Source organism: Ahaetulla prasina, chromosome 7, assembly GCF_028640845.1.
Source record: "Ahaetulla prasina isolate Xishuangbanna chromosome 7, ASM2864084v1, whole genome shotgun sequence".
Lineage (NCBI taxonomy): Eukaryota > Metazoa > Chordata > Lepidosauria > Squamata > Colubridae > Ahaetulla > Ahaetulla prasina.
Window position 1 is genome coordinate 62698589 of NC_080545.1, and position 13892 is coordinate 62712480.

Consider the following 13892-nt stretch of genomic DNA (forward strand, 5'->3'; position numbering starts at 1 on the left):
TTGCCAGGCCACCTCGCAGCTGAGGGCCCCTCTCTTCCGCAGCTCACCTTGGGGCTATGGAGCAGGCAGTGAGCATGGTTCAAAAGGAAGCCTTGCAGATGCACATTCAAACTGCTCCCTCCATGGCTTCTAAGCCTCTGGCCTTGCAATCCTGGTGTTTGGAGTTTGCTCCAAAGCTATGGCAGAGCATTGCACTGGGAGGCCTCCATGGGTAAAACTGAGTTGCATGTCTTGCTCCAGTGAGAGGGTTGCAGGCTGGGGGCTTGGCCAGGGAAATAGGGTTTTGGGATGCAAAAGAAGAAGAGGCAATCTCCCTGTTGTGACCAAGGCCCAAGTAGTGATTACTAAACACAATTCAGTCCTCAACAACTTATTTTATTAAAACAGCTGAGAATTGATTCATTCTCAGCTTAGACCAAAACAAAATTCTTAATAACCAGTCCGTCAGCCTTATTACCAACCTTTGATGTCTTTGGCAACCTGCCAAAGGCTTTTCTTGGCAAAACCCCCACAAAGTTCAAGAGCTGACAAGAAGTACGGAAATCAGCGTTGCTTTTCTACAAAGTACCCAATGGCTCGTTGCTGCTCTTTTAAGTCTTATGAAAGTGGCCAATCATCTTCTGGCCTTACTCCTGAGTTGTCCTTTTTTCTTCAGCTGCTCTTGCCTTCTGGCAGCTCTTCACATGTATGCACTAGGAACAGGGTCCTCCTGTTCCTCTGCCTCTCTGCTGTCCGCCTCATCGTAGCAGCAGCCTGAACAACACCAAAGATCCAGGCCTGGCGGAGTGCAAACTGTGCTTGCTGCCTGTTCCATAGCCACAAGGTGAGCTGCGGAAGAGAGGGGCTCTTGGCTACGCTGGAAACACCTCCAGATGCCCGGAGAGACACAACTCCTGGCCCTTGCTGGATCAGCTGATCCATTGGCTGTGATTAAGGGGCCAGCAGCCATGAGGTGACTGGGGAAGGGAAGGGCTACCTCCTGTGTTGGCGATGCCCACCCTCTTTACTAGGGCTTATTTTCGTACTTTTTCAGGGAAACGGTAGAGAACAGGGAGAGGAAGAACTATATCTGAGCCAGTTGTGTTCATGCCTGCAGTTTGATTTGAACCAAGGATTACTAACTCTTGAATTAAACTACTGCATGAGCTCAGAATTTTTCAATTTTCTACATTGAATTATTTAATGGGAAGTGTGGTAAATTATGGGCATTGCTCTGTATTAATTTGAGATCCTTGTCTCAGCTTAATCATCTAGCATAACAAATTTTGTTTCAGTTTATGATGTGCAAGTTTGGCTTGTGCTTATACATTTGACCTTGATAGCAAGAATCAGTAGGTATGATTGTTATCATTATAGTGATTGCAACTATAGTTATCTTAAGGCAATGAATGACTATAATACACAACAGAAATGGATGGGGAATAGGGCAAGAAGGAAAACAACATTTTATGATAGTGTTGAATGTTTTTCCTGAAGAACACAGATGGACATTTGGAAAACCATATAATCATTGTACAAGTTTTTCAAAGTTTTTCTTTTCTTATCAATAATATAAATAGCCCACTAACTTAATTCTTGCCAAGATACTATTAAGCATAAGAATATTTTCAGCTGGTGACATTCATAAGGACCTTCCAGTTTTCTACATATATTACTGAATAAACCAACTCACTAAAAACAAAGAAATATAACACAGGAGGCTGTAACTTTTACTGGGTAATCATGCAACAATAACAATAATATACACATAGTATGACCAAAAAAAGACATCAGGTTTGTCATGGCAGGATTTTCACGATTAAATAGGCAATCAAGATTCCAGAAACGTGATACGTTTTTATGCCTGTAAAGCTAAGAAGCTAGAACAATAGAATTTCAGTGATATATACAGTTTTTATCAGATACAAGATTTATTTATGCAATCAGCGTTCAAATTTCTATGCCTCCTTTTTTTCTGACCACAATATGTAAAGAGCCAGAAGTAATTATTTTGTTTGTAGGAGATAAGTTTTATTTGTCCTTGTTGTAGTAATAGCCTGTTAACAGGAACTGTTCATATTTTGTTCCTGTAAGCGATTGTGGATTCTTTATCTACTTTTTCTACCAAATAAAGGTTATTTGGAAAAGTGCTGCTAATGTGATTTGAGTTTACATACCAGATCAACTAACTTTCCCATATGCGCATTTCTGCAGCATGATTATCATGAGTGCTTAGAATAAGGGTATCTTTATTTCTCTTCCCATCAGGGACTACATTGCAAGGAAAACATATGAATTAGTTGCTCTGTTTGATCTACTTGATAGGCTGTTGAAATCCCAAATTGGTCTGAATTCCTGAGAAAAAGAATGAGATACCTAATGAAACAACTAATGAAATATTTTTCATTATGAAATGGAAGAATTTTATTGAAAATAAAATATTTATTATATTAATATGTTGATGACATAAACCAACTCATGGTAGTTTAAAGTGTAAATAAAACCAAATAACAGTAAAATTCAATTAAAATATAAAATCAAAACAGCAAGCAATAATATTAATAGGACAGTAAAATGTAAGTAATAATAAACATACTGTCAGGCAGCCAATTATAATTTGAAATATTACAATAGTAATACTAATACTAATAGGCTATGGTGTTCATCCACCTATTTATTCCAATTAAGTTTAAGTAAAATGGAATAGCACTACAATGTTGAGAATTTCAGGAGGAAAAATCCGAGTATCACTGGGAATTAACTGAATTTAGAGTGTAATAGTGGACCACTATATTTTCATTCTTCAATTTTGTCTCACAGGTTTCTGACAAAAATGCCCTTTTAAACCTTATGTTCCTTGATTTGGGAGAGCATCCAGAGAAAGTGGAAGGTGTGGGACAATTAATTTTTGAGATGTGCAAAGGGGTTAGAAACATGTTCCATTCCTGTGCAGAAAAGGTAAACAATTCGTGGTGCATTAAACAAATATAATCTACTTTATAGAATATTTATAATCATCATCATACCATGTCTGGCATATATCGGTCCAGAATATAATTTTTAAAATATAAATGGTGCTGCGCTTAATGGTTAGATGGCCTAGACATTGTATTTGAACATAGATCTTTTTAACATTTATATTTTATTGTGTTTTGCTAATCTAGATGAAATGTTAATGTATAATGCTACTCCATGTATGATATACCATACACTAGAATAGAATAGAATTTTTTATTGGCCAAGTGTGATTAGACACACAAGGAATTTGTCTTGGTGCATATGCTCTCAGTGTACGTAAAAGAAAAGATACGTTCATCAAGGTACAACATTTACAACACAATTGATGGTCAATATATCAATATAAATCATAAGGATTACCAGCAACAAAGTTACGGTCATACAGTCATAAGTGGAAAGAGATTGGTGATGGGAACTATGAGAAGATTAATAGTAGTGCAGATTTAGTAAATAGTTTGACAGTGTTGAGAGAATTATTTGTTTAGCAGAGTGATGGCCTTCGGGAAAAAACTGTTCTTGTGTCTAGTTGTTCTGGTGTGCAGTGCTCTATAGCGTCGTTTTGAGGGTAGGAGTTGAAACAGTTTATGTCCAGGATGTGAGGGATCTGTAAATATTTTCACGGGCCTCTTCTTGATTCGTGCAGTATACAGGTCCTCAATGGAAGGCAGGTTGGTAGCAATTATTTTTTCTGCAGTTCTAATTATCCTCTGAAGTCTGTGTCTTTCTTGTTGGGTTGCAGAACCGAACCAGACAGTTATAGAGGTGCAAATGACAGACTCAATAATTCCTCTGTAGAACTGAATCAGCAGCTCCTTGGGCAGTTTGAGCTTACTGAGTTGGCGCAGAAAGAACCTTCTTTATTATCCTTTTTTGATGATGTTTTTGATGTTAGCTGTCCATTTGAGATCTTGCGATATGATGGAACCTAGAAATTTAAAGATTTCTACTGTTGATACTGTGTTGTCTAGTATTGTGAGAGGTGGAAGTATGGAAGGGTTTCTCCTAAAGTCTACCATCATTTCTACAGTTTTGAGTGTGTTCAGTTCCAGATTGTTTTGGTTGCACCACAAGGCTAGTCGTTCGACCTCTCGTCTATATGCGGATTCATCATTGTCTCGAATGAGACCAATAACTGTTGTGTCATCTGCGAACTTCAGTAGTTTAACAGATGGATCGTTGGAGATGCAGTCATTGGTATACAGAGAGAAGAGAAGTGGGGAGAGCACACAGCCTTGGGGGGGGCCCTGTGCTAATTGTACAGGTACTGATGTGATCTTGCTTAGCTTTACCTGCTGCTTCCTGTTTGTTAGGAAGCTTGTGATCCACTTACAAGTCTGTTCCGGTACCTGTAGCTGGTTTAGCTTAGTTAGAAAAATGTCTGGAACGATGGTATTGAATGCTGAACTAAAGTCTACAAAAAGGACCCTTGCATAGGTCTTTGGAGACTTGATGTTGTAGGATGTAGTGCAGAGCCATATTAACAGCATCATCTGTTGATCTATTTGCTCGGTATGCAAATTGCAAGGGGTCTAACAGCGGATCCGTGATGGTTTTCAAGTAGGAAAGCACTAGCCTTTCAAAGGTTTTCATGACTGCAGATGTTAAAGCAACTGGTCTGTAGTCATTAAGTTCCTTGATGGTGGGCTTCTTCGGCACTGGGATGATGGTAGAGCGTTTGAAGCAAGAAGGAACATAGCACATCTCTAGTGATTTATTGAAAATATGGGTGAAGATGGGGGTCAATTGGTCAGCACAGACTTTTAAGCAAGAAGGAGTTATCTTGTCTGGGCCTGGAGCTTTTCCTGGCTTTTGTCTGTGAAATAGGTCCTGCACTTCCTTTTCTGTGATCACTAGGGGTTGTGAACCCAATGAAATGGGGTCAGTTGTAGGAGGCTTGGCTGTTGTTGGTGTGTCTGAGTTGGGGGTTGTGGAGTTAGATGGCTGTAGTTTCCTTTCAAACCTGCAGTAAAACTCATTCAGGTCATCTGCCAGTTGTTGATTACCTTCAGCCTGGAAAGGAGGTTTGCCATAGCCGGTGATATTTTTAAGGGTTTTCCACATGTTTGCTGGTTCATTTGCTGAAAACTGATTCTTTAGCTTTTCAGAGTAGCTTCTTTTTGCTGCTCTGATCTCCCTTGTTAGTGCATTTCTGGCCCGATTGTACAGCATTTTATCACCTTTTCTGTAGGCTTCCTCTTTGGAATGTCGTAGCTGCTTAAGTTTAGGTGTGAACCAAGGTTTGTTGTTACTGTATATTCACAAGTTCCTTGTAGGTACACATAGGTCTTCACAGAAGCTGACATATGATGTTACAGCATCTGTGAGTTTATCCAGGTCTGCAGAGGTACTCTAAATAATAGAATATCTGATTTGCTATATTTAGGTTAGCTTAGATTTGGATCGTTTACTTTTTTTTTTTTTTTTATAAAAAAGTTTTATTTTTACAATCTTGTCAAATAATTCATCCAATGTACAGTTATATACAATTAGTCGGGCCTGCCCAGTCACCACCCCCCTTTTTAACCTTCTTCCCTCTTCTACCTTCTTTTACTTTCCAAACCTTCCTCTCCTTCTCTTATCTACCTCCTCTCCTCCCTCCACCCTACACTCTTCTCCCTCTTCTACCCCTCTTCCTTCCTCTTCTCCTCTTTCCTACCTCCTACTCTCTCTTTTTTCCCTCCCCACCGTTCTAAAATGGCAACTGGTCAAACCCGATCCTACATTAATTATATTTATACATCTTCAATAATCCCTGTACATTAACCATCACTCCATCACTAACCTCAACCCCCAATTCCCTTCCCTTTACCCCCACCCCCACCCCGACTTCCCAGAACAAAATGCAGGGTATCAAAACTAACAATCATAATCTAAAATAATTCCTAAATTATAATCTCTGGTCTCTCCACGCTTATTCACACTCTCAATTCCCCTCTCCTGTTGTTGTAAATATCTTTCTATCTCTGTATCATCCACCATATCCCTAGAATATAACTTACTATAATACTCTAAAAATGCTTTTTTAATCAAGTTCTTTTGATAAACTTCCTTACCCCTATATTCTATTTTATCAATCGTTCGTGATTTCTGTTTTTTCCTTATTAAATAGGCAAGCCATCTTCCTGGCTTATTGGCATTATTAAACGTATTATGTTTTACATATTGTAAATTAATTGCTACTTGATCTTGCCATCAACATATTAAACTGACCTCTCAATATATTTATTGATTCTTTTATTTTACTATTTCCTGGGCTATTTATCAATAATTGTTCTTTCTTTTTAATTTCCTCTTCCAGTTCCTTTTTCTTTTTCTGCAATTTATTTTTGTATTTAATATTCATTTGTATAAGATTTCCTCTCATATAAGCCTTACTGGAGTCCCAAATCATCTCTATAGATGTCTGATTTTTTATATTCATAATAAAAATTCTTTCATTTGTTTTTACATTCATTTACATTTTGTTCATATTTAAACAAATTCTCATTCAGCCTCCATGACCTCCTAGCCTCCTTTTCCCGATCAAATTCAATCCAAACTGGACTATGATCAGATAAAGTTCTTGAACAAATCTTCGTTTTCTTCACTCTAGAATACAAATCATTAGTAATCAAAATAAAATCAATCCTCGAAAATGATTGGTGCCTATCAGAAAAGAAGGTAAAATCCCTCTCTTCTGTATTATGTTCTCTCCAAATATCTCTTAATTCCAAGTCCTCCATCATTTCAAAAAAAAGCCTTTGGTAATTTCGCCCGGCTTGATATCTTCCTTAAGCTTTTTTTGTCTTTTTGAGTATCCAACACACCATTCCAATCACCCATTAATATATATGATTTATAATCCCAAAATACTATTCTTTTATGTAAAAACTTGAAAAAATTTTCTTGTTGTTGATTCGGAGCATAAACTCCTATTAATAATGTCTTCTTTCCCTCCAACAAGAGTTCAATAGCAATGTATCTTCCTTACTTATCCACCTCAATTAATTTTGCTGATATATCCTTCTTTATATATATAACTAAACCATTTTTTTTCTCCAAAGAGGAGGCAACAAAATGTACTCCCAGTTTTGAATTTATCAAATATTTCTGGTCTACTTTCTGATCGTTTACTTTTAAAGCACCATTAACCACTATTTAAGAATGCTTTGCTTATTACTTGGTCAATGGGTAGGCTGAAAGTAAGTGCCAATGGTGGAATTCAATTTTGAAAGGTCTTAAAAATATATATTTCAGTAAAACATGTATCCATCAGAAGTTAACATATCTGTTTGATATTTTTTTAAAGGATAAAATCATATCACTTTAAGGAAGGGTTGTCAAATTCGATTTCATTGAGAGCTGCATCAGGGTTGTGTTTGACCTCATGTGTGTATGTGTGTGTGTGTGAGTGTCTGTGGCCAGGGTGGGCATAGCCAGCTCGACGGCACTCGTGTCAGGGGTGGCTGTGGCGGCCCAAGCACTCTGCCAGTGAAAATGGGCTGCTGAGCTCTGTTTCTGGCTGCGATTGCCTCCTGCAGCCCTCTACCAGCAAAAATGGAGTGGCCCTCCCAAGCTCCATTTTCACTGGCAGAGGCACTGCAGGCCAGTCCGTCACTGTTTCCAGGGTGGCCCGTGGACCAGATTTAAGCACCCCGCACACCGAATCTGGTCTACGGGCCTTGAATTTAACACCCCTGCCATAATGCTCTCTGAACTTAATTACAGATAATCCTTGACTTATGACCACAATCGAGCCCAATATTTCTGTTATTAAGTGAGACATTTATTAAGTGGGTTATGCCCCATTTTATGACCTCTTGCCACAGTTTTTAAGTAAATCTCTGTAGTTGATAAATTAGTAATCTTATTAAGTGAATTTGGCTTCTCCATTGACTTTGCTTGTCAGAAAGTCTCAAAAGGTGATCATATGACCTCTGGACACTGCAACCCTCATAAATACGAACCAGTTGCCAAGCATCTGAATTTTAGTCACATGATCTTGGGGATGCTTCTAAGGTTGTAAATATGAAAAACGGTCATAAGTCACATTTTTCAGTGCCATTGTAACATTGAATGGTCATTAAATGAACTGTTGTAAGTCAAGGACTACCTGTATTAGTGCACTAATGATGTTACCAAGTTTGAGTGGTGAAATATCTGCAAGAAAACAACTAAGCTCAGAGAGCACCAAGGATCCCTCATTTCAACTTTGAGCTACAAATATTCTCTTAGATTGTTACCACGTTATCATAATCTAGATATGAAAACATTTTTCAGCAGTGAAAATGAGTGAGTGTGGTAGATTGCTCGTTTCTCCCATAGATTAAAAGGAAACTTTTTAGACTTTTGATCCAGTATTTAATTATTATCCTTTGATTAGTTGAAATACTGAATTGGACACTATTAGAAATCATGGCTATGGAAGGAAGAATTATATCTCTAACTTTTTGATTTCTGTATTCTGTAATGATCAAATCACATAGAATAACAAATTACTGTAGAGGTTATTGACAAAAACTGTTTAAAATTTTTATTTAGAAAATAGCCATCATATATCTGAGATTCTTTTTGCAGGCCATACTGTTAATTTTGAAGAAGTTGGGACCAGTTACAGAAACAGAGGTTATACTCCCTTGGGTTTCAGTTGGAGAAGTTTGCAAACATACGGCACAATCAGCTGCTAGATTCATCTATAGGGAGCATTTTGATATCTTTTTCAAATGTTTGCAGGTGAGTTAAAGATGATTGAAATACAAAGAGAAGTCCCAACTCTCTGCCTAATATTAGTGATAAGATTACATAATGAAAAACTTAGGAAAAGTATTTTATGTTGAACTAGCAAGGATCTAGTATTATTCTGTATTCCAGCAAACAGTCATCCGAAAATGGTTGTCCTGCCTGTGACATATAAGAGTAGTTGTTCCAATTACTATAGACCAGTGATGGCTTTTTCTGGACCAAGTGCCTAAAGTGCGGGCGTGTGGGCATGAATGCGTGCCCGAATCCCCAAAATGAAATGTGCGTGCACCCGTGCATGCCCCCCCCCCCACATGTGCCCTGTGCTGGCAAATGCACACGTGGGCCCCGCATGTCTCCCACTTCTGTGAATGCACGCCCCCCCCATGCATTCCCACACACATGCGCGGCAGAGACCCGAAGACCAGCTGGCCGGTGGGAGGTGTGCATGGGTGATGGAGCTGAGCTGGGGCAACGGCTCACGTGCTCACAGGGAGGGCGCTGCGTGTCACCTCTGGCACGTGTGCTATAGGTTCGCCATCACTGCTATAGACTTAGGCTTGGGGAAAACTGTTCTGAAAGCTGAACTGATGAAAAAATACAGCAGGTGTACAGGTAGTCCTCGACTTAACAAGAGTTCATTTAGCGGCCATTCAAAATTATAACGGCACTGAAAAAAGTGACATGATCATTTATTACACTTAAGACAATTGCAGCACCCCCATGATCATGTGATCAAAATTTTGGATGCTTGACACATGGTTCATATTTATGTCCTGGGGTCATGTGATAAACTTTTGCAATTTTCTGACAAAGTGGGGAAGCCAGATTCTCTTAACAACTGTGTTGCTAACTTAACAACTGCAGTGATTCATTTAACAATGGTGGCAAGAAAAATTGTAAGATGGGGCAAAACTCACTTAACAAATGTTTCTCTTAGCAACATAAATTTTGGGCTATTTGTGGTCGTAAGTTGAGGACTACCTATAGTCACAAACAACTATGTCGATATATACTGTTTATAGACTCATCCAAAAGTTGTGTGGAAATAATATTTTGTCCAAGATTTCTTTCACATCAGCCTCATTTAGGTATTATAAAGCATTATGGTGCGAATAGCAGGGCAGAATCCATCCCATCTAAAATGCTGCTTTGATGACACCAGTGATGAGCCAGGCTCTATTAATGACATTTATATTGTCATTAATCTTTTTGAATGACACATATTAGAGCTACTGTATGAGTTGAAATCTTCATAGTTCAGCTTTGGAGTCATGTGGAAGAGCCTCAGAGATAACCAAAGAGATAAACAAAATTATTGTACTCTCCAAGACTGGTTCTTTATTAGCATCATATGCCCATGTAGAAATCAGTGGCTACCCACTGCTATAGTTATCTCTGAAATAAGGATGAAGAAAAAAACAGAAAAGTTATAGACACTGAATTTCATTAATCTTAATGAATCTTCTGTCTTATTTTTATTAATCCAAACTTTGAATACATTTTTGTCAAAAAAATATATATCAGGAATCAGTTTTTACATTGCAAGAAAAGGTAACCAAGGACAACTGTTTTGAAGCTTCTGAACAAATGGAAAGATTATTGCAAGTCTACTTAATCATAGTTGAGTATGCATATGGCTCAAAAATTTCACAACCTGAAGAAGTTTGTAAGGTAAGGTTAACCTTTTTTTAAAAAATTGGGGCAGGTCACGTGGGTTTGTTATGAGGAAAGATTCTTTAATCTGATGCTCTTGTGGGCATTTCCAAACTAAAATGGCAATCCTGGGAATATTAATTATTGTAGTTTGAATATACGATATATGAGCTCATCCTCAGAGAACTTCTCTCTGCCGGAATGTGTGATTCTTTTTTCTTACACCTCACTGACTCTCTTACTATATTGTTGTGCAATATTGGCAGCATTGCTCCAGAAGGAAGAAGCAGCTGAGAGAAACATGACAATAGAAAGATTGAGATATAGGCACAGCTCATAGTGTGATAGAATAGAACTGAATAAGGTGTCAGATAAGACAACATTTTAGATGAATGAATAACAAGAATGTTTTAGATTTTGTGGCTTCAGAAAGAAATGTTAAAAAACCCACATTTTGGAAGGAAAGCAAAGAAACATTTTAATTCTCCCAATGGACTGCGGAATGGTCGAGAAGTGGGTTGATACAGTCTGATCTGCCTAGAGTCTGAGTCATAATTTTGTTGGCCATGCCCCCTTGTGTGTCCGTTTGACTCCAGTTTTCGACTCAGTCGACTGACACAGAGACTGTTTTTTTGGCAGTTGCTGTATTTTACCTACTTCTGGACCTTCCACCTATGGATCAGGTTTTTCCCTTCCGATCATTGCCTCCATTGTGCTGGCCAGTTCAGCCTAGCTAACAATGCCGCTGATTGCCCCTAGCGGACCAGGTGGCTGCTGTCAGCGGCCGAAGGCGGTGCAGCCGTTCATCGCCGGCACACCGTCAGCTGTGAGGCAGCTATTCCAAAGCAGAGCAATCGCCGCAATTGCAGTCTGGCCACAGCAGCGAAGTGCTTTAGTGCCATCCGCCGCCCCCCTCCCGCTTGTCAAGCAGAGATCGTGGCAGCGGCCATTATGGGCAAAGCACTTTTGCGCCACCCCCCCTCCTGGCGTTCATGTAGGACCAACGCCCTTTCTCACTAAAATTAGTCACCATATAATACTAGAATGAATTGCCATTAGAACAAAATATTTCATTGAGAGAAATGTAGGCAATGTGCCAAACTCGCATAATGTGTTTCTAAATTGTTTTAATTGTATATTGTATTGTTTTTGGATTTTTATTCTGGCTGTACACCGCCCTGAGTCCTTCAGGAGAAGGGCGGTATAGAAATCTAATAAATAATAATAATAATAATAATAAATCTTAAATGCAATTGGATTATCTTTTTAAATTTGTCATTCTTTTTTAGTCTCCATTTTCAGCCCACCTGCTGAAAACTTTCTGAGAAAAAGTGTTTTATAGACACCTTTTGGTATAGAGGAATATTGCAATATTTTGTTTATGTTTTCACATTGTAAGGATTCTTTTTTGTACTGCTGTATATGTGAAATAATAAGAGAAAGAGTAATATTGAATTGAAACATATTGTTATTTTGCCTGAATGTCTTAGAATTTTGAAAATCATTATTTGTCTTCTATTCCAGACATTAACAAAAATAATAGATACATCTGATCTCACAGTGCCTTGTTGTGATTCCCTGCTTAAAGTTAGTTCTGTTTTGCTTCTTCATGAGAATGTCTTATTGTCTGATTCTTTGGTGAAAGAAACTGTTGAAAAGGTAATAAGGCACTAAGTTAAGTTAATAGATTAACTTTGGTAAAATATCTAATGAACATATGCCCATTGTACTGTAATGTTTGGTTTGCATTTTTCTGGAATAGATCTAAATATTTCTGATAATAAACAACAACTCTAATTTATCTTCAGCAATGGAAATGACTTGTATGTGTATTGACTGGGGGAAAATGCATGATATGTGTTATTTAAGGAATTTGAGTTTTATGGCACTTTAAGGATTAAGAAATTTATTATAATTGTTCATGGATCATGGTCCATCAAACGTAAAGTGTATCACCCACAAAAGGAAAGTTACTATATATACCAACCATTTGTTAACCATAATTAACTTTCACCGAAAAAACTGCCCAAATATATATGGAAAAGAATAAATGGGTACAAAAAATGTCAATGATAAAAAACTCATTGGAAAATGGAACAAAAAATAACAATTCTATTTTTTGGTCTATGAATTTTTCCTGCAAAACATTTTTTTGTAGTACTGCATATTTATGGGAGGTTACATTTTAAATAAAAGACAATATCAGAAGTCAATATAGCAGAAATGAAATGCATAAAAGCATTTCAACAATAGCAAAATATTGTGCCATTTCAAGGTGCAGTGGAGGAAATATCAGGTTAAATAAAATACTAGGTTTTATAGCAATAGGAAGATTTTTGCCAAGGGGCTGGCCAAATATTAAATCTGCAGTTCATGGCTTAAGAGAATTATTCATGTAAATGTTTTTATTTTTTAATTTAAATTTTAAATTTGTAAATGTTTTAAATTTACTTAGCTAAATGTTTTTGTTTTCTCCTTGAGTTTGGCTTCTCGATCAACAGTGCCTGAATATGTAAGGGAGAGCAAGAGCTGCAGGCAGAGCACAGTTTTTGCATATTGACATGTCAGATTCATTTCAGCCACTTTTTTTAGCATGATCTGTGATGATGCTTATGTATATGAATACAATTAATTCTGGAAAGATGCCCCTTGTGAATCAGCATTAACTTTTGTGACATGATTATCTTTGGGCAAACTTTGCAGAATCAGTTTGAGAGTCCTTTGGAAAAGTCATATTGAATCTGGACCGGTCCTTTGTTTTTATTTTTAATAGGTTTTCAGAGGCAGATTTGAATGGTATTCAGTTTTGAATTTTTCTAAAGCGATGTTTCCGATGAAACAATTTGAAAAGGTAGGTAACTGTTTCAGCACCTTTTCACCTATGGGGAGACAATACAAGCATCTCTGTATATTGTTGAGTTTCAGTTCAAGCAGTCATCTCCAACAATGTCAAATGCAGAGAGTTCTAATTCAGCCACAGGTTGCCACCCATGTTTTAATTAATGCGGGGATTATGTAGAAAGAAGCTCAAGAAATGCCTATAGTGTTTATAGTCTGCAAAATCTAACTGCCATTGGCTAAGAGGATCCAGTGCCTAGCGCTGTATTTATTTGTTCTGAGATAGCTTTATCTTTATTCTATCCTTTGTGTTTCAGTTAATAATAAAAATAAAATAATTGATTTATGCCAGATCCAAAATCTCAAAAGAATATCCTGGATGTGAAACTTGCACAGCTCATAACTATCAAATTAATAGCTGCTAGATTCTTGAAAATCTTGTTTAGAGATAATGCATGAACTTAATTAACATTAGCATGTTTTGTTTTATGCAGCGTATGTAAACATTCACAGAAGTGAGTAATAAGAGCACTTCAGGTTTATGCACTTCATTATCCCAGTAAGCTCTGGGCTGTTGAATAAGTAATGCCACTGTTATCTCACATTGCAGATAGGGCTGAGGCTGGGGAACACAAGTAGTCCTTGTCTTACAACCACAATAGAGCCCAAAATTTCTGTTGCTA

At 37.6% G+C, this 13892-nt stretch overlaps 1 protein-coding gene across 1 annotated transcript in view; it reads left to right on the plus strand.

Moving 5' to 3' along the window:
- The window catches only part of UTP20 (UTP20 small subunit processome component), a 91055-nt gene that overhangs the window by 10524 nt on the left and 66639 nt on the right, over positions 1-13892 (plus strand). The window contains exons 7-11 of the mRNA XM_058189561.1: positions 2800-2937; positions 8554-8709; positions 10243-10389; positions 11896-12030; positions 13145-13222. Coding sequence (XP_058045544.1) covers positions 2800-2937; positions 8554-8709; positions 10243-10389; positions 11896-12030; positions 13145-13222 — 654 coding nt within the window. The remainder of the gene's footprint in view (positions 1-2799; positions 2938-8553; positions 8710-10242; positions 10390-11895; positions 12031-13144; positions 13223-13892) is intronic.